This window comes from Pelophylax lessonae (assembly GCF_965119305.1).
Source record: "Pelophylax lessonae genome assembly, chromosome: 4".
NCBI lineage: Eukaryota > Metazoa > Chordata > Amphibia > Anura > Ranidae > Pelophylax > Pelophylax lessonae.
The window spans coordinates 460870872-460897507 of record NC_138771.1 but is presented as its reverse complement, the minus strand read 5'-3'; the positions used below and the strand labels follow the sequence as shown (position 1 = coordinate 460897507).

The 26636-nt window shown below is 41.0% G+C and overlaps 1 protein-coding gene across 6 annotated transcripts in view; it reads right to left on the bottom strand.

Moving 5' to 3' along the window:
- The window catches only part of GRIA1 (glutamate ionotropic receptor AMPA type subunit 1), a 455708-nt gene that overhangs the window by 136105 nt on the left and 292967 nt on the right, over positions 1-26636 (bottom strand). For all 6 annotated transcript variants that reach the window (XM_082253268.1, XM_082253270.1, XM_082253272.1 and 3 more), the window contains exons 7-8: positions 9367-9534; positions 8976-9080 (exon numbers count right to left, since the gene is read on the bottom strand). In XM_082253268.1, the coding sequence (XP_082109394.1) occupies positions 8976-9080; positions 9367-9534 (273 nt within the window). The remainder of the gene's footprint in view (positions 1-8975; positions 9081-9366; positions 9535-26636) is intronic.

Sequence of the window (26636 nt, the reverse complement as noted above, 5' to 3'; positions counted from 1 at the left end):
GGATAGTGGAGGAAACCTGACCAATAGCACACCAGGGCTTGTATCCATCTCAGAGGGCAGAATCTGCTGCAGATCATCCTGGGATGGGGTATAGGTCTGAGGGAGCACATGACGCAAGGTCTTTGGCGGGAAGCAGAGTCCCAGGAGGGGGGTGACGGCTGTCTCTTCTCCTGTCAGCGCAAGTGAGAGTGTCCTGGGCAGTCAGCATAGAGAATGAAGGTTGAGCTGGGCTGCAGAGGGGGATCCAGAGGGCTGTGGAAAACACAGTGTCGTGAGTACTTGAGACTTCCCAGGGGTCTGCCTAGGAGAGGGGACCACTCCCGAAGGTCAGAGGGATCCAGGAGCCAGCTAACCTGAGGAGAAGGTTTAGAGAAAGGGGGTGCCAGGGTTGAAGCCCTAAAGATAAGTGAGAGAAAGAGGGTTCCGGTGTGGGCCCTGAAGAGTTGAGCAGCGCAGCAGCAGTACACATAACTACCTCAGCAGGAAGTGCTTAGGGAGCTAAAGAAAGGACTTCTTCAAGTGAGAAAGCAGTCAAAGGTCAGTTTGGAGTTAACAGGCAGCAAGCCAGCATTATATAGCGTCAACCGGCGTTGACCGGCATTTAGCCAGCGTCAAGTCAGTGCCAAGAAGCATTTTCAGTTGTCCCTAACAATTGTACACAATTGAGCCAAAGGAGTATCCCACTCATTCCATTCTCCCATCCAAGTCTTCAAATAAACCTAAAAAACCCAAAGATAGTGGACTAATCATTGCCTCAGCGCTCACACTTGGAGGAATATGCACAAGGGCACTTTTGTTGCATCCGGTGGCCCAGCAAAACGGCTGGGAATCCTGCTACATTTGGGGGCTCATCCGGGATTTCACCCTAGGTTACCAGGCTGGTTGCTAACGGCAACAGCCGCAACAGAAAGTCAAAATCTCCATTTTTGTGCCCGGGACTTTTGTTGCACCCGGTGGCCCAGGGAGACCCATATCCAGCAAAATGACTGGGAATCCTGCTACAACTGTATTACCAAATGTATTGAGATGCTTGCCTTTACACGCACATGAATTTTAATGGCTTTCCAATCTTAGTCCGTTGGGTTAAAAAATGAGTTGGCCCACCCTTTGCAGCTATATCGGCTTCAACTCTTGTGGGAAGGCTGTCCACAAGGTTTAGGAGTGTGTCTATGGGAATGTTTGATCATTATTCCAGAAGCGCATTTGTGAGGTCAGTTATGGATGTGGACAAGAAGGCCTGGCTTGCAGTCTCTGCTCTAATTCATTCCAAAGGTGTTCTATCAGGTTGAGGTCAGGATTCTGTGCAGGCCAATCATGTTCCTCCACACCAAACTTGCTCATCCATGTCTTTATAGACCTTGCTTTGTGCACTGGTCCAAATCATTTGGTGGAAGGGGGATTATGGTGTGGGGTTGTTTTTCAGGGGTTAGGTTTGGCCCCTTAGTTCCAGTGAAGGGAACTCTTAAGGCTTCAGCATACCAAGACATTTTGGATAAATACATGCTCTCAACTTTATGGGAACAATTTGGGACCCCGTCCTGTTCCAACATGATTGCCCACCAGTGCACAAGCAAGGTCCATAAAGACATGGATGAGTGCACTTGGGGTGGAGGAACTTGATTAGCCTGCTCGATAGAACACCTTTGGGATGAAATAGAGCAGAGACTGCGAGCCAGGCCTTCTCGTTCAACATCAGTGCCTGACCTCACAAATGTGCAAGAATGGTCAAACATTCCCATAGACACACTCCTGAACCTTGTGGACAGCCTTCCCAGAAGAGTTGAAGCTGTTATAGCTGCAAGGGATAGAACAACTCAATACTGAACCCTATGGGCTAAGTCTGGGATGACATTAAAGTTCATGTGTGTGTAATGGCAGGCATCCAAATACTTTTAGTAAAAAAGTGTATGTTAATTGGTTTGCATGAAAGTTATAATGTCTACAAACTATGGTATGTATACAGGAATTTTAATTTATTTATTTTTTCACACTAGTAATGGTGGCAATCAGGGATTTAGTAGTGCGGCGGACAACCTGACACTAACTGACACTAACTGACAAAATGCCACTGACTTCTCTAGAGACACCAATACAGTGATCAGTGCTATTAATAGACACTGCCACTGTGCTAATAACACTGGCTGGGAAACGGTTCACATCTAGGTACAATCAAGGGGTTGATTGCTTTCCTAACAATGCGTAATACATTATATGTAATGTGTGGTGATTTTTACTATGAACAGATTGGTTTATGTTCCCTGCTTTGTAGGGAAAATAAACAAAGTAAATGTTCCCTCTGTTCAGAGCCCTGTGTTGTTTGTCAACACAGGGCCCTGAGCTGCAGTTCAAATCATTGGCCGGGACCTGCTGACAGACTTCTGCTGACAGACTCCTGCTGTGCCAAATCAAAGGGTAGTAGGTGGGCGGAGGCACCGATGTGTGCCCGAAACCCAAACACAGCCAGTGGCATACAGGTATGTTGCAGTGCCTGTGGGAGCCGTCCCCCATATATGTACTGCGGCAGGTTGGCAATTGGTTAATGGTAGTGAAGGAGAGCAGCATATATATATGATGTTTGACTTTGCCCAGAGTTTCACTTTATTTTGGACATAACCGTGTGCCCTAAAGAGAGGAAAGGAGGAGGAAAACCACCGGCACCAATACATTTCTCCTGATACTTGGGTGGGGAATAACACAAAGAAGCCATGCAAGCATGGAGGCGATGGTCACAAGGCCAGGGAAATTAACTTGACTACCCCCTTGCCTCATGCTTTGACTAATTCGCCTTTTGTTATTCCCTTGCTAAATTGAAAAAAGTGAGGCCAACTTGCTTTATGAAAAAGGTAGCTTTGAAAATAGCCATTACTGGCAAATACAGCATATTTGAAAATGTCATAATTTGCATCAATCTAATTGATTACTAGGAATTTCTAAAGTGACAGATCCTCTTTAACCTTTAGATTGATTTATATTAAGGCTATGTAGATGTATTTCTACTCATATTTTACAGTTAATTATTTATTAGTTTAACCCATGCCTGCTTGTATATTTAGGGTACATGCTGTCACTGTCTTCCAAAGGCTAGCAAGGCTATAAATAGTGCACTCTCTGGATGGGTTTTGGTTTGCCATCTGGCAACAGGGCACAGGTGGCAGAAGAGGAATGTCCAGCAATTGGTATTGGGGATTCTATAGTAACACCTCTGTGGTGTTGCTGGAAGCAAATGCATGAGAACAGATGAACCTAATACAATGTGAAAGCCTTATTGTGTGAGCAGCTTCCAATCACTTTCTATTAGGCTCCACTATAAGGAAGATGCTGAGTCTTTATTGTGAGAACAGTCCACTTGCAGGAACCAATGTCACCAAACAATGTCCCAGAAGGCAAAGAAGAGGTGACAGGTAAAGCAAACTTTACAGAAATAAAGAACTTGCTTTCATTATAAAACATATAAACCTGCTAATACAGGTACATCTCAAAACATTTGAACATCATCAAAAAGTTAATTTATTTCAGTTTTCAATTCAAAAATTGAAACTCATATATTATATAGATTCATTATACACATAGTGATATATTTCAAGCATTTCCTTCTTTTAATTTTGATGATTGTGGCTTACAGCTAGTGAAAACTCAAAATTATGTATCTCAGAAATTTAGAATATTGTGGAAAAGTTTCATATTGTAGACTCATAGTGTCACACACTAATCAGCTAAGTAACTCAAAACACCTGTAAAGGTTTCCTGAGCCTTTAAATTGTCTTTCAGTCTGGTTCAATAGTTTACGCAATCATGGGGAAGACTGATGACTTGACAGTTGTCCAGAAGACAGTCATTGACACCCTCACAAGTTACAAAAGTCATTGCTAAAGAAGCTAGTGGTTCAGAGTGCTGTATCCAAGCATAATAATGGAAAGTTCAGTGGAAGGAAAATGTTTGGTAGAAAAAGGTGCACAAGCAACAGGGATAACTGCAGCCTTAAGAGGCCAATGAGTGGACAACGGCTGGGGTCAGTGCTTCAAGAGCCACCACACACAGACATATCCAGTACATGGGCTACAACTGTCACATTCCTTGTTTCAAGCCACTCCTGAACCAGAGACAACATTAGAAGCGTTTTACCTGGGCTAAGGAGAAAAGGACTGGACTGTTGCTCAGTGGTCAAAGGTCCTCTTCTCGGATGAAAGTAAATTTTGCATTTAGTTGGAAATCAAGGTCCTAGAGTCTGGAGGAAGAGTGGAGAGGCAAATAATCCAAGATGCACAAGGTCTAGTGTGATGTTTCCACAGTTTGTGATGATTTAGGGAGCCATGCCATCTGCTGGTGTTAATCCACTGTGTTTTATCAAGTCCAAAGTCAGCGCATGCCCTCTGCCAGGAAATTCTATAGCACTTCATGCTTCCCTCTGCTGAACAGCTTTATGGAGATGCTGATTTCATTTTCCAACAGGACTTGGCACCTGCCCACACTGCCAAAAGTACCAATGATCATGGTATCACTGTGCATGATTGGCCAGCAAACTCATCTGACCTAAACCCCATAGAGAATCTGTGGGGTATTGTCAAGAGGAAGATGTTATCAAAGCAACCTGGGCTTCCATAACACCTCAGCAGTACCACAGACTGATCGCCTCCATGCAGCACTGCATTGATGCAGTAATTCATGCAAAAGGAGCCCCGACCAAGTATTGAGTGCATACCATACTGTACATGGACTTACTTTTCAGTAAGCCAACATTTCTGTATTATAAATCCTTTTTTTTTGGTCTTGTATAATATTCTAATTTTCTGAGATACTGAATTTTGGATTTTTACTAGCTGTAAGCTATAATCACCAAACAAAAAGAAAGAAATGCTTGAAATATATCACTCTATATTATATATGTTTCACTTTTCTAATTGAATTACTGAAATAAATTCCCATTTTGATGATATTTTAATTTCTTGAGATGCACATGTATATATAGTACCCTCATTCTCAAGTATTTTTCTGTTGATCCTGCCAGTGCTGCTGTTATCCTTCTATTTCAAAGGGTCAACAACGCTAGCTATGCTACTGCTGACGAATTTGCTGCATTGTCTGCCTCTGATCCATGTCTCCCTATTCTTCTATGCACTGACATCATCATATCACCACATCGACTCTAGAAGTGTTGTGAGCTATAGACAGTGAGCATGTTAGAGCTGAGAGTGGTGATGTAGGAATAGAAACCATCTAATCGCTCTAAAAGGCAGGAACCCCAGGGAAGTATCAGTGGTTATATATGTCCACCAAAGATAAATGATGAAGAAAGTTAAATAGAAGTACATTTACATGTGTACTTGTGTAGACTTGCCTTATACTTTAAACTTTTCAAAGGATTTGCTTTTTCATTTTACATTTCTATCTTTTCTGATGTAAAGGCTAACAGCTTGGGTGGCTTCACACTTATAAGTGAAAATGTTATTGTGCACTAATATATGCATTAATGTGTGGTACAACAATGCATTGTGCATTGTGTTGTAGTGTATTGTTATTAATTTTCAATATCTCTCCAAAGGGAATACAGAGAAAACCATTGAACCTGCCCAGGGGAGGACTGGGAGCCTTTGTCCTGGCTGGGGACAAAACAACTAACTAGCCCTTTCATAGCGAGGGGTAATGTCAGAAGTAAAGAAAATGTCCCATGGTGCCAGATTGATAGATGGACATTAGGAAAGATGGGCATCTTATTGCATGGCTTATTGTAAAACAAATTTTCACATATTTCAATATCAATCTCCTTTGTGGCAATTAGAATTTGGTCACAGCATCTCAGAGCCGCAACAGAAGTCAATACTGGAAGGCTTCTTTCTATCCTTGATCACAGGTCTGAATGAGAAGCAGATAACTGTATAATACTCCACTAACTGCAGGTTCTGCTCTGATTGATAACTGAATGTAAAAGTATCTTGACTTAGGGCCACCAACTCAGCTTATGTTATTAGTAGTGACCTGAAGAGAGGGGGGAGTTAAACTATTCTCACCCCCGTCCTCCCATGCATATACTTTTCAATACACCACAATGCATGTAATAATGAATATGTGCTATGCCTTATGATAAAAAAAGGTACTTTTTTGGTGTGCTTTTTTGGTGGGTGTGAGCATTAAATGTGCAACACACTTCAATGTACATCAATGTGCCAAAAAATGCACATTTAGGCATGAATGGGCCTTTAAAGCGTGTCAACATTTTCCTTTTCAGATACTCCTACATTGGATGATGCTGAGTGTGAATGCGAAGACCAGATAAAAGACAAATAATGGGTCAATTTTAAACGCACAGTTAACTGAGTGGTCTACTAACACTTTCCGATTGTTCCCTGAGATGCTCAGATGGAGGGAAGAGACCGTTCATTAATTTGTTTGTGTTTCTATGTGCAGCTAACAATAAAATTGGCCATCTGTTACTTTCCAGTATGGGTTTATCCAGAAGAGTGATGATGTAATTTTTTTCTGCAGGCACAAAGTTTGCTGTAACACTCCTTCCATGCCAAAGAAAACTTGAGAACTTGGGTTACACCCCCTTAATTTCTATACCACATTTGTTTTAAAATGTACACTCTTAGCCCCGGTTCACACTTATGCGAGTGCGGGAAGGCTGCGAATCCGCAGCCTGTTCCCGCATCGCAAACGCACCCCCGACAGTTCACACTGCCATATGCGATACGCTGGGGGTGTCAATGTAATCTTAACGACACCCCCAGTTTGATCGCATATCGCAGTGCGATCGTGCAGTTCGCACAGGATCGGATCGCACAAGTGTGAACCGCTGTGCGATCCGATCCTGATGCGGCTTCCAAAAAGGGTCCCTGTGCGTGTTTGCTGCGGCTGCGGTGCGAATTTAGCCATACAAAGTGTATGGCTAAACTCGCACCGCACAGCCGATCGCATGTAATGAAGGAGCAGTGCGCTCCGACATTACATGAGAACCCGACACTCGCACAAGTGTGAACCGGGGCTCATTTGGCAAACTGTGTTTCCCTGGGCAATGTTTACAAAAAATAAATTTAAAAAACCAGTCAACAATCAGATTGCCTTTTCAGCCATATGCACACACTTTAAACACATGTATTTATTTTTAATTATTTCCTTCATGATATCGCACACCCTGCCTTCTGCCAACTACTGTCTGTATATACCCTGCTACCCTCCACCAGTTATCATTTTTTGTTGATTGGGCAAAAAGTTGGAAAATAATCTCACTTCAGGCTGTTATAGAGCACAATAATGATTTCTCTTGCATTCCCTGTGCTTGGCTGTGTGACCTGGGGTGTCACTTGAACCAAACACTGGGAATATTTAGGGGAAGCATTGCTGCTTTCTCTACCAGTCTCCAGTATGCTACCTGTGTAGAACCCTCCTAGGTAGGTGCTAGAGAGAGAGTATAGTTTTGGCTCTGTCTGCCTATCAGAGGAGCAGCAGGCAAATCTATATTGCTTTCTGCCTACCAGAGAGCAGGATCTGTGAGTTAGGTCTGCTCATGGTGCTCAGTGTGTGATTCATCTGGTCTAGGGAGTGTTCCACAATGGTCCAATAGGGAGGCCTATTGGACAGTGTAGGAAATCTGACCAATGGGTACACAGGCTTAGATACAGCCCCAGTGATTGGCACAGACTAATTGTCTCGGTGCATTGAGGGGTGTGGTATAAAAGCCAGGATCACATGTGCTGCGGGGTCTTTGGCTGGTGAGCAGAGTCCTAGAGGGTGGGCGGTGGCTGCCTCCTCCTCTGTATCAATGGCATGCGGTCACAGGCAGTCGGCCTGGGGACCAGGAAGGAAGGAGCTGAACCCAGATGTCCATGAGAGCTGATTGAGGGGGTAGAGACACTGGAGACCCCCACAAAACAGTATTGTGAGTACAGGGTATCATGTCTAGGGGCCTGACCTGAGGGGGGCCACCCCGGTGTAGGATAATCAGAGGACAGGTGTCAGTAAGTCAAGTGAAAGGGGGCACTAGATGTGTATCCCGAAGATAATTCATCCTAACAAGTAATCCTAAATTCATCTAAGTGGCAAGGTGAATCAGCAGCCTGGCTGCATCTTCAGTCAGGAGTCCTCACCTTTTGTGAATAGTTAAAGGTGGAGTAACCCACTCTTCCCTTCTCTCATCCCTAATTTAAATAAAACCACAAAAACCACTACATCCCCTAGACTGTTCATTGACTGAGCCGGAGAGTAAAGAGTTAAAATTATTCATTCTGCATTTGCTAATGGTAACCCAGGGGGATCCCAAGGTGAACACTCCAGCAGTCCTCAAGGGGGCAGTGCTACACCTGTATAATTCTGTAGTAAATGATGTTACCAGCACCTTTCTGCTTGTTGTACTTTGTCCTAAGCATAGAAGGGGGTGTATAAGGAAATAGGTCCAAGCAAATGGGGTGAGACCCCAGTCCAAATTTTGCACTGGGTTCACCAGCTATTGACCGATTTGCTTAAATTATTGCTAAATTGGAGTGGCTATCATGCTATCAGCATAGTCTTCTGTTGGTCTGGATTAAGTTAGAGGATAACCAAGGGTCATTCAAAATAGGTGGAATTTACCAAATTGGTATTTACCAAATATATGGATAAATCTAGAGGCATTTTCTGCCAAATATTGCCACTGTATGATGTCCACTGTTTATTCAAATACGAGAAGAAGACTCCATATCTACTTCAAAGCCTGCACTATATTATATAAGACTTATATAAGACGTTTATATAAGACTTATATACTCTATAAGCGGGTGCAATGCCATAGTGGATGTGACTTGAATTACTTTAATGCAAATACATTTCCAATTTTGGAAGAGACCTGAGCAAGAGTGCATCGGGAGTATTACAATAAATACAATCAGACAAGAACATTTCAAGGCTAATGTACCTTTATAGATTTTTTTTTTTCACTATTACTTTATTTCTGCTACACTGAATCATTTATCTGATTCACAATTTCAGTTAAGATTCAGCCTTACCTGTCGGATTCCTTTATGTTTCAGCTCCAGCACATGCAGTGTATAGTTGGTTCTCCTCCCCTTCTCATTGAACTGGACATTGCCAGACAAACCATCCAGTCGAACCTTTTTTTTTTTTTTTAATGTAAAAAATTGGCAAAAAACATTTAATTAAATACATAAAATACTTTAAGCTTTATTTTCTTCTGAAGTTTAAAGTAATCATTAAAAAAAATAAATAAAAATGTAAAATGGTAACAAAAATACTAAAAAGATTATAATTCACTCTTAAAAATCATATCATTCATTCCAAGCACTGAGATACACCCTTAAATTTTTACATACAGTGGTATTCTTTTATCTTTCAAACAACAAATGTATCATTTTACATGTACATCTTTTCATTTTATACCTGCTGCAATGCCCTCTGGATGTCTATCCCTTGCCCCCATGGAACAGCAGGGTTGGCCAAGCAGTCTCCAGCATTACCACGGCGAGATATATCTATTCTTTGTTTCCTCAGGTTTTGAAAGGCTTCATACATCACACGGACACCATCATACGTTAGGGCAGAGGTATACTGTACAGTGGACATCAGAGACAACAATTACTAAAAACTGCCTGTTATTCCTAACAAACACCCAAACCCACCGCTACGATATAACATATATAACGATATACTTTTTTTGCCGACAGGGTAAAAATCTGTTCAGAGCTGTTAATTGCAATACACGTGGAAGTGCTCAGGGGCACGTGCCCCCTGGTCTCTTGCCTCATGCCAAGGGTCTAGTGAAACCAATTGTACCATGGGCCAATTCATACGTCCCTGCCTGCTTATTTAGAACATAAATGTGGTTTGGCATTTGCATGATCTTATATTTTGCTTCTGATTTTGTTTGTGTAACATTTCTGCAGGATTTGGAATGCAGTGTTCGAATTTTGAAATGGTTCAAACTTCATATACAGCAGTATACTGTTTGCAAGTGACTCAAATAATGGTTGCAGATAATATAGAACTGATGTTTCCATGTACAAGGAATGTGGGTACATATTGTGTATGCTTGTCTGATAATCTTTTTGTTTCCAAAAAATAAAAATCTTTTTATTGTATTTTCATCAAGTATACCAGTTTAACAAGTGCATAATAACAAAGGTAAAAAGCAAGAACACTTCAATGAATGCAGTATGGTCAGGGCCGCTGATAGGGGGGGACCACCAGCCCTCTTGTAGGGGGCCCGAGCACACAGGGGGGCCCACACAGAGAGGGGGATTAGTGATGGACAACAAATACAGAAATCTTCCTCCAGCACCTGAATCTGATCTGTCCTTCTCCCTGCTATCAGCTTTTATCTGTTGAGAAAGAGACAGTCGTCCCTCACTAATCCCCCTCCCTTGTGTGCCCCCCCCCCCTCCCAGCACTTATCTCTGCTCAGGAGTTTATTTGTAAATTGTAACTTTGTTTCTCTCTCTCTCTGTCTCTCTGATCACTGAGCTCCAACTGCCCAGCCTGTATATTTTTCTCATCTCATCTTCTTTTTTATTTAACATAGTATTTTTTTTCTATTTAGCAGGAATTGTGCGAGTTATGTTATATTTGTGTCTGGTAATAGTGATATAATAGTGATTTTGTTGCAATTTTAGCTAAATATATCTTTAATATTTTCTTGGGGGGGGGGGCCCTGCCAGGTAGTCTGTACGGGGCCCCGCGATTTCTAACAGCAGCCCTGAGTATGGTATACAAAATGGAATTGAGCATCATAATATAGTTACAGAATCAGCAATATACGGAGATCAGTAATGATGCCATTATATAATAAGGGTGCGGGTTCCATTAGGGCGCCCCAAATGGGAACGTATTGCGCCCGAGGATGGAGTTATTAATAGAGGTAATTGCTAGGTGGCAAGATGAGACAGGAGCAATGCTTTTGAGTAAATTAGAATGTTGGACGTAGGGATGGGGAAGACAGTAAAAAAAAAGGGGGGGAAGAGAGGGGGGAGGTGATGGGAAGGGGGTAGAAATAACTATAGCCTGTTAACGGTGTCAGGTGAAACAGCGTGCAGAAGGTTGTAGTTGTTGTTTCCTGGGAGTTTGAAAATCCTAAAACCCATCTCTGAGGAACTTTTTTTTTTTTATTAAAATAGGCCCCTGGCAAGTTTTACAATTTAGAATGCAGTTCAGGCTGCAATATTCATCTATATCTGGAGCTGTCCCTTGAAATACTTCTTTTAGCCACAAGATGTCCTCAGTCTTCTGGTGAATTACTCATTGGTTCTACTATAACAGTGATGGCGAACCTTGGCACCCTAGATGTTTTGGAACTACATTTCCCATGATGCTCATGCACTCTGCAGTGTGGTAGAGCATCATGGGAAATTTAGTTCCAAAACATCTGGGGTGCCAAGGTTCAACATCACTGTACTATTACTACAGGACATAATGGGCCCACCCTTTAAGGGGGTATTATCAAGGCACCATTCATTCACAATATATTCACGTAAAGAATATTTCTACATCTTGAGAACCTCTAACCACCAGAAGGAGACTAAAGGGAAGAGGGTCCTGTTAAATGATTGGCCTAAAGACTTTGGAAAAGAGTATATAAGGCCTGCAAATGGGTATAGGGGTGGCAGAGACCAGGGTTAGGCTTTAAAGTGGAACTATAGGCAAAACTTTTTTTTTTTCACTTTGGATATAGTAAGGGAGGGTTATAACCCCTGTCAGATGTGTCCTATTGTGGAGATTTCCCATCACTTCCTGTCCAATAGCCAAACAGGAAGTGAGTGGAAATCCCTGCAAGTCACCAGAATTAATGTTCCCATTAGAAGATTTCGCCTCTATTACTTTTCTGGGGACAACCCAAAATTTGGGATTTTCTTTTACTTTCACTTTAAATGACAATAGTAAAAAGGACAAATAGGGAGGGTGAATCTCCTACACAGGGGCCCAGACAGCAATAAAAACGTTCAAGTGTTTTAATCCCTCTCCACTCTATCCAAAACTAAAAGACAGAGCCAGAACGGCAGTCTGCCATTTTAAACACAACAGACCGATGTTCTGTCAGTAATGAACACAGAGATCCTGTGCTCCTCTTATTTAGAAACACAGGTCTCTCTGTTCATGCAGCAAGCCCACCCCCTACACAGTTAGAAAGCACCCCTAGGGACACCCCTAGGGACACATTTAACCCTTTGATCGCCCCTGGTGTTAACTCCTTCCCTACCAGTGTCAGTAACATATTTTTAGCACTGATTACTGTAGCAATGTCACTGGTCCCCCCAAAAGTGTCAAAAATGTCAGTTAGGTGTCCGATCTCCGCCGCAATGTCGCAGTCCAGCTAAAAATTGCTGATCGCCCCCATTACTAGTAAAAAAAATAAAATAAATAAAAATGACCAATCTTTCCCCTAGCTTGTAGACGAGATAACATTTGCGCAAACCAAACAATATACACCTTTTGGGATTTTTTTTACCAAAAATATGTAGCAGAATACAAATTGGCCTAAAATTATGAAAACATTTTATTTTTATTTTTATTTTTTTTTATTGGGAATGTTATATAGCAAAAAGTAAAAAATATTGTTTTTCAGAATTGTCGCGCTTTTTTTGTTTATAGCGCAAAAAATAAAAATCACACAGGTGATCAAATGCCACCAAAAGAAAGCTCTATTTTTGAGGAAAAAAAGGACATCAACTTTATTTTTTACAGCGTCTCAAAACTGCGCAAATGTCAATTAAAGTAACGCAGTGCCGTATCGCAAAAAAATGGCCTGGTCATTAAGGGGGTAACTCTGAGACCCCAGACAGCAACCCATTCTGCCATTGTTATAGGATAGAAGTCCTATACTTTTTGAAACACTGCATTGCAGGTAAGTATTTTCTGCAGAATAGAAGGGCAAATAGGAAAGCAAACAAAATAATATGAAAAATTGTAACCAATGCATTACAAAAAAGCAATTCTAGATCAGATAAACAATGCTTTTCTCTTCAGGTGGCAAGCAGTAGACAACAGCATGGAACAGCCGACACTGTGTGCTGTCTCTCATCGTCATTCAAAGATACAAAGGAAAATGGGTAGAAGAAACAAGCCAACTAAGGACGATTTCACATTGCCTCCCACCATTTATTTACGCTATCCAAAACTTTGAACATACCTGTACATATAGCAGAGGAAGAGACGTTTTATTGTGTTTGAGATAAATTCTGATGCAGGCACATTTTTTTATTAATTTGAAAGCGGATGGGGGACAGTGGAGAGTTGGAAATGGACAAGAGTTGGTAAATGCCAGCCTAATCTTTTTTTTCCACGGCTATGCGAGGATCTTAAAGTATAACTAAAGGATAGAGCACCATCTGGAACAGACACAGTACAGGGCTCTGCCTATGTAAACAAGGGGAAGTAATGCATTTTCTTTCCACAGGAATAAAATCGATTACTTCCCCTAGTAAAAGCACCACACATAAACACAGGCTAGGCACACATGTAACCCTTTTATCACCCTAGACGTTTAACCCCCTTCCCAGCCAATGTCATTAGTACAGTGACAGTGCATATTTTTAGCGCTAATCACTGTCTTAGTGTCACTGGTTTCTAAAATGTGTCAAAAGTTCAAATTAGTGTCAGAATGTCCACCGCAATATCACAGTCCTGGTATAGGTCACTGAACGCCGCCATTACTAGTAAAAAAAAAGTCTAAATAAAAAAAATCCCATAGTTTGCAAACGCTATAACTTTTGCGCAAACCAGTCAATATACGTTTATTGGGATTTTTTTTTTACCAAAAATATGTAGAGTAGAGTAGATTCCCTGTTAGTTTTTATTGCTGCCTGTGGCCCCTGTTAATGAGATTGGTCCTCTCTAGTTGTCCTGTTTATTGAAGGCAAAAGTAGAAGAAAATCCCAAATTTTGGGTTGTTCCCAGAAAAGTAATAGAAGGTAAATTTTCCTATGGGGACACTAGTTCTGATGACCTGGGGGTCCCCAAGCAATTCCCTTAATTTGTAAGAATTCCCTCTCACTTCCTGTTTGGCTATGGGACAGGAAATGAATTGGAAATCTCGGCAATGGGGAAATAAAATCTGACAGGTTATAACCCTCCCTTGCTCTATCCAAAATAATAATGAAAAAGTTTTGCTTATAGTTCTACTTTAAACACTTTCCGATCGTTTTACATAGATATATGGAGGCAAGATGGCTCTGTTTAGTTAGTACGTGATCTGGCACTTCTATATTTTACTGAGCAGATGCCGATCAGCAGATGCCAGTCAATAGATTACCACTGGCACTGTCCGGAACAGACGCAGGTCAGGGCTCTGCCCTGGCAGAGCTCTGTCCTGTCAGCGGGGAAGTAATGCATTTAAGTCGCTAATGGCCACCATTACTAGTAAAAAAAAAATCCCATAGTTTGCAAATGCTATAATTTTTACACAAACCAATCAATATACACTTATTGGGATTTTTTTTATAGCAGAAAGTAAAAAAATATAGTTTTTTACTAAAAAATAATAGCGCAAAAAATAAAAAATGCAGAGGTGATCAAATACCACCAAAATAAAGCTGTATTTGTGGGAAAAAAGCATGCATTTTTTGTGGGTACAGTGTTGCACGCCCACGCAATTGTCAGTTAAAGTAACGCATGTGTCCATGCACATTAGCACAATTATAAGCATATTTAAAGCTTCTAGTCCTTGATGTAATGTGGGGGGGGGGGGGGACTCTTGGGATCCTGATGTACTGGTGGTGTCTCTGGGGACCCTGATGTAATGGGAGGGGGGCTCTGGAGACTATGATGTAATGCTGGGGACCCTAATGTAATGCAGTGGCATTTTGGAGACCCTGATGTAATGTGGGGGGACTCTGGGGGCCTTGATGTAATTCCGGGAGACACTGGGGACCCTGATGAAATGTGGGAGGACTCTTAGGACCCTGTTACAATGCAGGGGGACTCTGGGGGCCATGATGTAATTCAGGGGGATTCTAAGGACCCTAATGTAATGTGGTGGAACTCTGGGGACCCTGATCTAATTTGTGGGGATTTTGGGAATCCTGATGTAATCAGGGGGGGGGGGGGGAGGGGGGACTCTAAACTGTAAACCGTGATGTAATGTGGGAAGTCTCTGGAGACCCTGATGTAATTAGAGCGAAATCTATCTGGGGACCCTGATTTAATGTGGGGGGACTCTGGAGACTCTGATTTAATGTGGGGGGCTCTATGGACCCTGATTTAAAGTGGATAGACTCTGGGGTCCCTGATTTAAGGACTACCCAAAGTGAACCAACACTCATCTAAAGGGCCCTAAAATTTGACAAGTTTCCCTCATTCTCCTAAGCTGTTTATGTTGTTTCATCATGACTGTGCTTGCTCACTTTACAATCACTTTAAATTGGGGCACTCAGCAGAGGGGAGGAGCCAAGAGCAACAGCGTGGGACCTGAGAAGAGGAGGATCAGGGCTGCTCTGTGCAAAACCATTGCACAGAGCTGGTAATTTTAAAGTGGTTTTTTTTTCCTTTACAATCTCTTTAAATTACCAATACCTGGGCTATACTGCTGGTATGCACTAATGGTGGCTATTTTAGGCCTAAACCTCTTATCCTCCTCTTCTGGGGTGTTCTGGGCTCCTCCTCTCCTTCATCGGCCACCACAGGAAGACATTTTCTTTGGTGGCACATGTGCAGGCTCGATCCGCATCGGTTGTCATTACAAGATAGCCGACCCTCGGCTATGGACGCTGGTACCAGGGTGATGCCTCTAGCTGCAGGCATCACTCTGGTACAAGCACTTTCACGAAATATCGGCAATTATCCATAACCTCAGGCGCCGATTCCGATATATCGGGGAATGTTCATATCGGCCCTGCCGATAATCAGTCGATCCCTAGTTTTTTTTATCTTAATGCATTCTATGCATTAAGATAAAAAGCCTTCTCTGTGCAGCAGCCCCACTAATACTTACCTCAGCTCATCCCTATCCAGCGATGTCCAGGAGTGTCTCTGGGCTCTCCCTTTAGAGTGGCTGAGACACAGAAGCAGTGCCATTGGCTCCCGCTGCTGTCAATACTGTCAATCAAAGTCAGTTAGCTAATCAGGAGAGAAAGGGGTGGGGCCGAACTGTGGCTCTGTGTCTGAATGGACACAGGAAGCTGCAGCTTGCCTCGGGTGCCCCCATAGCAAGCCTTTTTGCTGTGGGGGCACTCAACAGGAGGGAGGGGCTAGGCTGCTCTGTGCAAAACCATTTCACAGATGAGGTAAGAATAACATTTTTGTTACTTTTATTAGAGAGAAAAAAAAAAAAAACATTTAGCATCACTTTAAATAGTGAGCTTATAATACATATCAGTGATTTTGCTATTAAATATAGTAAGAATATATTATTTCCTTCCTTCCTTCCTTTATTTTTTTTGCTTTACATTTATGGTATATAAAAAAAAACTGAGCATTTATCCTGACAATGCTAACTTCGAGTTGCCACACTTTAATATATAAAAATAGTGGAAATTAACATGGGAAGAGTTTATTTTTACTTATAACAATAAAATGAATAACGGAATAGATGCCTCTTTCTCTCTGTCACCTTTAAGCACAGGATCGCTGTGCCTAGTGAAAAATCCAGCCCGATATATGATTATAGTCACATATATTTTTTTCTAGACTCTGTTTGATATTTCCTTATGTCTACAAAATTGTAGGGGTGGCCATGCAAAAACCTAATCTATAAAAGTATAACATCTGTAGAAAACTGCATGTTAGAAAATGAGTTCACAGCCTTTTTGAATATATTTCTGGATGCTTGCATAATGCTCTTCCATTAAAAAGTAAGAGTTTGATACACTGGGAAAAAAAAAAAAAAAAAAAAAAGTTTGTGTCTCTAAACTTCCTTGCTTTGATATTAAAATCAGTCTGGGAATATAAGCCATTAACCTCTATTCGTTAAAGAACAATGTCAGGATTGTAAGATTCAACGTGCGTATATTGCTAAGCAAGCAATGTCTTCTTCAATTACACGGCCTGATAAATCAAAATACTCTCCTAAATAGGCAACAAGTGAAATATTGAAATAAGAAGAGCTAAGTGGGTTAGATTTTCTTTTAATTCGCCCTTAGTTGTTTCATGCAGCAATGAATTCCAGAAGTCACTGACCTGGTTTGCAAAAGAAAGCTAACATTTGCAGCTCCCAACTACCCATCATTGTTTCCAGATCCCTAAATTCAACCTTCGTCCACTATTTTCCCTCTTTAATACCATGAATATATCTGTTTATTATTAATATTAATACAAATAATAATTAAAGAGGTATTAAACCCCAAACCAAAAATATTATATACTGAAGCTTAGTAATCACTAAATGTGATGGCTGCGTTTGTGTTCTTATTTTTTAGGCTTTTTTCCTCTGTGGCCAGTATCACACCTCTTGTATTAGAGTGCCTACACCATGGGTGCTCAACCTGTAGCCCTCTAGCTGTGGCGGAACTACAAGTCCCATCATGCCTCTGCCTTTGGAAGTTGTGCTTGTAACGGTCAGCCTTGCAATGCCTCAAGGGATTTGTAGTTCTGCAACAGCTTAAGGGCCACAGGTTAAGAACCCATAGCCTACACTATGGATGACGGAGCACAGGGGGCACTTTTAAATAGCAGCATTGTCAGTCTGGGGGGGATGTTGGATGAACTAGCAGATTTACAACATACAGTATATACACTAACAAATTGAAACTGAACACCAGCTAATACTTTATAATCAGTGACAGTTTTGTTCCTTTTTGTATAAAGATTTTACATAATAAATAAAAGCTGATCATTGTAAGCACTTCTATCAGTGGTAAATTGTTTGTCTCATCCCTGCTACATCTACAGGACAGCTTGTTCTGTTCTGTTGAAAAACAACAGACTTACTGGCAGGATCACCAGATGAAAATAAAGGAAGGAAAGCCAGAAACAAATGCAGCCATCACATCTAAGTATTGTTAGGCTGCAATTTATTAAATGTTTTATTTTGGGTTTAATTTATTAAATGTTTTCTTTTTGGTTTAATACTGCTTTAAAGTGGTTGTAAAGGCTAAAGGTGTTTTACCTTCATGCATTCTATGCATGAAGGTAAAAAAAACCTTCTGTGTGCTGCTCCCACCACAGCCCTCCTAATACTCACCTGAGCTCCCCCTCAATCCAGCGATGTATATGGAAGCCTTGGCTGTCCCAGGACTCCCTTTGCCCATTGGCTCCCACTTCTGTCAATCACAGCCAGTGAAACAATAAGGAGAGAGCAAGGGGGTAGGGCCGAGATGCTGCTCTATGTGTCTTAAGGACATATAGAGCAGGGCACGGTAAAAAGCACTCACCAGTGCCCCCAGGCTTGCTACTGGGGGAGCACCAATACTAGATACATATAAATGCATCAAATTGTACACAGAGAGAGTCCCACAGTCTTTACAACCAAAAACAAAGGAGAAGGAGGAGATCAATCCAGAATGTCCAATCACCGGTGTGCAGAAAGGAAAACCTAATTTCACCCAGTGGTGACAGCCAAAACTCCCTACCAGATAGTCTGACTCTCCTGTTACAGAGTGGTCAAACGGTCTCCAGCAAGATCAGGGTACACTCAGTGTAAATGATGAATCCCTCTCAGCTCCTACGGCTAAATAGGACTCCCAAAATCCAAGAAGGCAATGTGGATAGAGGAAAAACACAATTTTGGACATCTCTGAACCTCCAGCAGGAAATTACACCACCTCAGAAGGATAAAAAGGGCCTATAGTGTAGTATGTCTAAACAGGCAACTTTATTGAAGAGATACTGCACTTACATGAAAAGCTGATGAACAAGAATATAAAATGAGCATACTAGCTCATTAATATTATTATATAAGATTATGAAATACTTACCTTAGAACAAAGCCCCTGCAGTGCAGCCTGCTTGCCGGTAACACAGCCAACATGTTCAGCCGTTTTACTTTCCGGGTTTGCTTCATCCGGCCATCTGATTCATGCGCACGGGAGCCGCCGTTCACAGCACTGAGCTCTGAAGGAACAGCTCGGGCGGCCATTCCTTCAGAACGCGTGCACTGATGAAGTCATCGGCTGCATGCAATGTAAATATCTCCTAAATGGTGCAAGTTTAGGAGATATTTACAGTACCTATAGGTAAGCCTTATCATAGGCTTACCAATAGGTACAAACACTACCTGCGGGTTTACAACCACTTTAACTTTATGACTATAGTTCCACATTAAGTTGAATTTGTAAGTAAGTTGGAACAGGTACATTTTTAAAATTGAATTTGTATGTAAGTTGGAACAGGTACATTTTTTAAGTTTAACTACAGCCAAAAAATGTATTTTAAGTTTTGGACAGCGTAGGGAAGAGTTAACTGGCCATACAGTGATGTGGGATGGCTGACAGGTCTGCTGAACAGTAGGTGGCTCCTCCATAAATACGGTACTGTGGGGTTGATTTACAAAAGGAAAATCCACTGTGCACTACAAATGCACGTGAAAGTGCAGTCTCTGTAGATCTAAGGGGAAGATCAAAATGAAGGGAAGCTCTGCTGATTTCTATCATCCATCATGTGCCAGCAAAATGCGTTTTTTTTTATTTTCCTTGCTTGTCCCCGTCGGACAAACCGCAATGAGTGAGTGTTGTCACTCTAGGACAGGAAATGCGTTACTGGCAGGTCCACCAGGTGAACAAAAAAGGAAAAAAAAAGCCTAAAAATAATGCAGCCACCATATCTAAGGATTGGTAAGCTGCAAAGTACATTTTAGATATGCTTTAAGGAATTTACTATGCCTGCACCATGACATTTCTTTCCAGTATTTTTGTTCTTTCTGAGGATAGATGTGGTAGAGATCATGAAGTCCCGCTATAGCCAAGGCCGTGGAGTCGGAACAATTAAAACATATGCCAGGCTTTTTCTGCAGTCTGTGACGTCATGGGGTAACTTTCCTTATGGGCACAAAGAGATAAAGCAATGGGAATGGGAAAGTAATATAGGAGAATGGGGAAGAGTCCGAACTTTTTTTTATTGGTGTTTATGTTCTTTTTGGGATGATTACCCTTACTTTCTCTATGACCAGCAGGAAAAGAAGTTAGGGGAAATCTTAACTTACGATTAACAAGTTAATTGTAACTTGGCCCCAGGCAGCAATATAGACATAACAGAAGTTCTTCACTGACTGGAATCATCTTACCTCCTAACCCAAGCCTGCCACTTCTCCACATTGGTATAGACAGTTACGCATGCCCATTTTGGATTGGTTGTCACTCATGTTCTACTAGCCACTCGAACACTTGTGCTTTGCAACTGGAAATCCAGCGCATCCATAAATATTTCGGATGTAATAGCATTAGTCCAGCAAAACTATACCTTTGAGTGCCTACTGCAGTGATGGCGAACCTTGGCACCCCAGCTTTTTTGGAACTACATTTCCCATGATGCTCATGCACTCTGCAGTGTAGTTGAGCATCATGGCAAATGTGAGTTCCAAAACATCTTGGGTGTCAAGGTTCTCCATCACTGGTCTACTGGCTATCACCTGTGTACCATTTGAAAAGGTTTGGAAGATATGGGCTGATAAATTCAATTGATCAATATAGGCTTGCAACTAACACCTGTTATATGTTGTAATTACCTTGAAATTTACTGACAATGTTCAACACACCTGTCACCTATCTGCAAGGTTTTGTACTGTTTGTACAGTTTGACAGATAGGTATACGGTTACTCTAACTTGTGTACCTAACTACTGATTTCCTCTAAATAAAAACTATTGAAATCTCCCCAACCTCTCCAAAACCAAATAAAAAAAGTTTATTCTGTAGTTGGTTTTGAATGCCCCTTTATACATTTGTGGTCCATTACAGTGCATTAACGTGCAGTATTTTGTGCAACAACATGTGTGTAAATGTAGACCAAATACTGTATAAACGTAGCCCATGGCTGCCAACATGCAGCAATGAACCTAGTACAAACTATCAGCCTTTTTCTAATGCAGTGCACTGAAAGCTAATGGTCCAGTGTGATATGTTTTTTTTTTTTTTTATTCTCAAAGAAATTTAGCAAAAACTGTTTCCTATGAAGAGTTATGCACGCTCAGTGCCAAAAAAAGCTTAACGTGTATCTCCAGGCAACATCTTTTTTGAATAGAGCAGGAAAACATTAGACCATCTGTCAAGCTTTTTTATTTTAGTCTGTGTCCCCGATGGGTAAATATACCCTTCTATTTGCGTTGGTGACCATTGTCACTGAGAGTAAAAGTGATGGGAACTCCAAAATTTCAACAACATTTTCCCCAGAGCATGAAGGGGGATTTTCCAATGGGGAGACCTGTTCCAGGGACATCTGTCTAAAAGGGAAATTCTCTTCACTTTGGGAAACGTCTTCTAACTTTCGGTTGGGTCTCTGGGACAGAAAGTGAAGAGAAATGTTCCCAATGGAACATAGCCAGTAAAGCTTTAATGTAACCCTTCTCTACTCATAAAACAAAAAGTTTTGGTTATACTTGATTATGTTGTGCTATAGCTTTTCAGCTTCATATATTTCATAGCAAAACCCACTAACTGCAAATTGGGCATGTAGAGTCTTAGAAAAATGATGGGAAGTCTCCAAATGATGGGAAGTCTCCAAAATGATGGGAAGTCAAGTCTCTGTGACAGGAGTCACTTTGGGCATGGGAGTTGTGGACCCCAAATTCCTTTAAAGAGGTTGGGAGGCACTATGTCCAGCCTTGTGTGGCTTTCTTATGTTTAAGTCACCCTGCATCTTTTATGGATGCAGGGTGACCGGGAGGGTGGTGTACACTGAGAATATGGTTTGGACTATTTCAAATGGGACAGTATATGCATTACCCATATCTCTCAGGAAATATGGAGATCTACCTTATTCCTGTAAACTGTAAGGCACAGGAAGTGCACTCCTAATATGGTCATTCCAGGAAGTCCAATGAGGAGACGGACTGTCTGAGGTGGCTCTCCATTCACCTATTGTCGGGTGTGCTAATGAACTTGCCTGCTGTCTGCTAAGAGATGTATTGACACTCAGAGTAATGTGTATTGAGGGCTCGTTAGGGAACCATTGTTCTGTGTCTGTCTATTGTGTACATTGATTACCCCCTGGGGGCTTCTGTCTCCTTGCACATGGCAGTCCTTCTGGTCAAGCTATCTGACCAATCACTGCTGACTCATTTTCAAGCCCTCATTTGCATGGCTGGAGAGGACCTTATGGGGAACTGCAGGTACTGTGCAATTGACCAATGGGAAAGCGGTTGTTGGGGGAAGGATGTTCCAAATTCTGTATAAAAGTGTGCTGTGTTCTTCCAATAAATGTTGTTCCTGTTTTAACCTCAATGCGGAGCCTTGTCTCGTTATTGGGGGGATTTATTGTATGCTGTTCCAGTTTGACTGCTAGTAGTGTAAACCGTTCATATGGTTTTTCCTATTCAGCTGTATGCAGCATTCATAAGGTTCCAGCTACACTGTTTGCATCATTCCTTGGTTTCCAGTTGGGGAGTTTGGTTGTCTGCAAGTAGCTGTGCCTGTAGCTCTGGAAGGGGAAGATCTCCTAAACGGTTTTAACCCTTTTGTGTCCGGGGTGCGGTAACAGTCTCCAATATCAAATAGTAACCACCAATGTTTTAAAGCATCCTGCGTTGGTTACTTTATTCTTCAGCTAGCTCTGGCTTGTAGGGTTTTGTTTTGAGGCTACATTAAGTCTAATGAATCCCAGCTTGGTAGGTCCATAGCTTACATTCTCTTGTGTTTTTATTAAACCATCCTTTAATTCTAACTAGCTAAGACAAATTCCGTACACATCTGCAATCCTTCCAAGGAACAGTTCTGATTGTGCAGTAAAGAACTAATTATTACAGCACTAAGGCAATGAGATGAATTTCAGTTTCCTAAGACTGGAAGATATATTTATTTAAGCATTAAATATTATGACAGATATGTGCAGTGAGTCATCACACCCTGCTTCAGGGTGGAGGGAGCTGGAGCAGGTAATGTTACTAAAAATTGTACGTTGGGTGAGGGATGTCTCTCCCACATGTTGTCAACCATAATAATAATACCTACTCAAGTCTTTGTCATCAGCACTGCCAACAAAGGGCAGTTATTGCTGATGCAATATATATAAATATATTTTATTGCTACAGTTCCTCTCTATATTGGGAGGATTTGAAATTAAACAGTAATATTATTGTATTTCAGTGATTTTTTTTTCTTTTTTTGGGCAGAAGAACAAACATCAAGGCCATGCCGAGGCCTACAAGTAATTATATGTTATTATGGGCCATTCACACTTCTGTATTGTATCACAATGCATAGCAATGCACGTACTGCAGTATGGTGCATTGTTTTGCCATCATTGTAAAGTGCACCCAAGGCACTAATACAGTGTACCCCAACAACTCCGCACTGCAATGCACCACAACGTACATGGTGTTCCTGATGAGCTGTCTATTTTGGTTGCCTTGAGGTACTTTGGTAGCTTTATTTAAAATAATGGGCTTCGTTAATACGTACCACAACACATTTGTGTATATTTGTTTGGGTGCATATATATAGCCAAAACGTTTCCTTATAGAGTAGGGATGGGTTTAATAACTAGTGGCTCACCAAAATAAAAATTTTGGTGCTGAAACCAAAACTGAAATTTCAGGATGCACTTGGCCGAAATCGAAATTGATGGTTTTTAAAAAATAGAAATATTCTTTATAAATAATTGTATCATATTCCCCTTTTTAATTAATATTATGTTTTTAAATAAATATGAATTTATTGTCAAGCATTATGAAGAGGTGTTAAAAATCCTGCTTGCTGCATTTTTGGTGCATATTTGGCAAACCGCACCAAAAACGCACCTCCCTATTGAAAAGCATTGAAAACGCAGCAAAAATGTATCAAAAATAAACCTGTTGCTTTTTTTTTTTTTTTTTGCATTTTTGCACACATGACATATGAAAAACACACCATAAGCACGGTAAAATCGCAGCAAAATCTAGGTAAAATCACGGTAAAATCGTGGTCAAAGTCAATGTAAAAGCGTTAAATTTACAAGCATTTTTCATCAGCCATTATCTGCACTTTTTTTCCTTTTGGCACAATGCTGAAAACCCTATTTTTGGCCAATAATTTTTGACAGCCGAAATTACGGTGCATCACTAATTATAACCCCCCCCTTTTTTTTTTTCTGGTTGTGCCCTGTTGAGGAGTTTTTCCTTAATTTACTATCTTGGAGACACAACAGAAGGTGGAAGGAAATCTCTACAAAGTAAAAGGGAATTCTAGTCTTGGACAGTTTTCTCCAGAACATTTGTCCCAAAAAGGAAGACTTCCCCTTACTTCTTGGTCCAGAATTTAGGATTTCCACTTGCTTTATGTTTCGGTGACAGTGGTCACTAGGATCATAAGAGGGGTGAATCCCCCATTGGAGACAGAGACCACAATTTAGCAGATGATCTGACATTTCCCTACTCTATCTCAAACTGAACAACATTTTTGCCGTTACATATACTTTAACGCAATATAATGCAGTACTGAAGCATGAGTGGACGTTTTGAGGTTACGGTACATTCTTTGACATGTGCATAATTATACAATTCAAAACAAGAAATTAAACTCCTGTGCTCACCCAGGGATAAGTAATTTGTCAAGAATGATTAGATGGAAAATTATCAAGCACTTGGCTAATTTGTCTTTTAATATAGTAAGGTTTGATATTGTAGTCTGAAATAGTTTTCCTGGTAAAAGGAATTCTTTGTTTGGTGAGCCAGGGTAATCTTTTTTGGTTGCCGACAGGATTTTTTATTGGGTCTTTGATTTTATTAGGCACAGCTTGCTCAGAGCCAGCAATTGTGTGGGTCAGAGAGAGAGTTTGTGCATGTGTTTCCCTGTAAAAGATTCTGCCGGGTAGCTGTCAGTCAACACGTTTCAGTCTCCTTCATCAGGACTTAGGTATATGAAGATTCTGGTCTTCTCTTTGACACCTTAGCTTTAACCCTTTGTATACTCAGTTTCTGATCTGAAAAGGGGACCAGAACCCTTTTACAATAGACCTAGTGAGAAAATCTGCCTAGCAGCACACAAAGTATAACCTAGATTATTGAGAAATTCTGCCTAGCAGCATACAAAGTATAACCTAGATTATTGAGTAGGGAATTCCTATAGAGGGCGAATTGTACCAATAGCTCTGTTATTTCAGACTGCTATATCAAGTCCTCTTATACTGATAAGTAAAATAAGTTGTGTGCTTGGTATTTTTCAATTTTTTTGATTAATACTATCTAATCATTGATAATACGCTGTTTTATCCCCTGTTGAGCTCGGCGGTCTTTTATCTTATTTTTTTATTGGATACAATGAGATACAAAGGGGATCTGTGTTTGAGACTTTTGCAATTACCATTTTATGATAAAATAACCTCTCTACTCTGCATCTTTCTTTATTTTTAATGATTACTTACATATTTTAAGCGGCTGCAAAATATATTACTAATATATTACTAATGGACCTTAAAGAGGGTCTTCATCCTAAAAAGAAAAAAAATTAAAAGTCAACAGCTACAAATACTGTAGCTGCTGACTTTTAATAAAAAGACCCTTAGCCAGTTCTTCCTCGGTCTTCAGGTCCCTGGTATGTTTACTTTAGGAATCCGGCTGTGACTCCTTGCAGCTTTACTGCGCCTGTGTGAGCCACACTGTGCTTTATGAATAGGCCTGAAGCCTTCTGGGACCTGTGACATGTCCCAGAAGGCTGCCAGCAAAGAAAGGGTTTGCTCAGATCATTTAGACAAAGCACGCTCCTTGGAAGGTGCTAGAAGAGAGTATAGTTTTTGGGTCTTTATGCTTACCAGAGAGATTGCCAGGTAAATTTAGATTGCTCTCTGCTTACCAGAGAGCAGGATCCATTGATAGGGTCTGCTCGTGGTGTTTAGGTACAGCTCAGCTTGTCTGAAATGTTTCACACTGGTCTGTAGAAGCTGCCATACGGCCTTGGGTAGCCGATCTGAGAGCCTGAAAGTCAGATAGGAGCTGAACCCAGGGGTCCTGCAGAGCTGACTGGAAGGGAGACACTGGAAAGGATCGATTCTGCCTACAGTGAGTATAGATCTGTGTCATTGGGCCTGTCATGTGAGGGTCATCCCTTCAGTGGAAGAGTCAGTGGACAGGTGTCAGTAAAGGGGATGCTAGAGAGTGTCCTTAAGGTAAAAAAGTTGCTTCAAGTCTGCTAGGGGGAGCAAGAAGACCTAATTCTTCCATACAAGTGGCAGTATGGTAAAAGCAATGTGTCTGCTTCCACAATTAATCTGGTGTGGCCAAGTAAGAGTTGTCCTTATCTACTGTGAATAGTTCAGTTGGAGTATCCCACTATTCTCTTCTCCCATCTGGGTTCCATAAAGCAAGAAAAGCAGAACTTTGCCTTTTGGGTAAAGTTCTGCTTTAAAGACCTAAGTATTAGTGGACCATAACTCAGATGTCATTAAATAATATTTTAGGAACAACATTGAGCATGCTGATACTATGTTGTCAAAGTCAGCTATGTTTTTTGATCTATGGATGTGTGTATCTTATAATTAGACATCAGACACATTTTTAGTTATTCTAAAATTCAGGTGTATCTGAATCTCCAAATTAAATAGTAACGAATTTAGTTGAAATTCCTTAAATTTCGTTTTGTATATTAGTTTTCTCATGAATTGCAA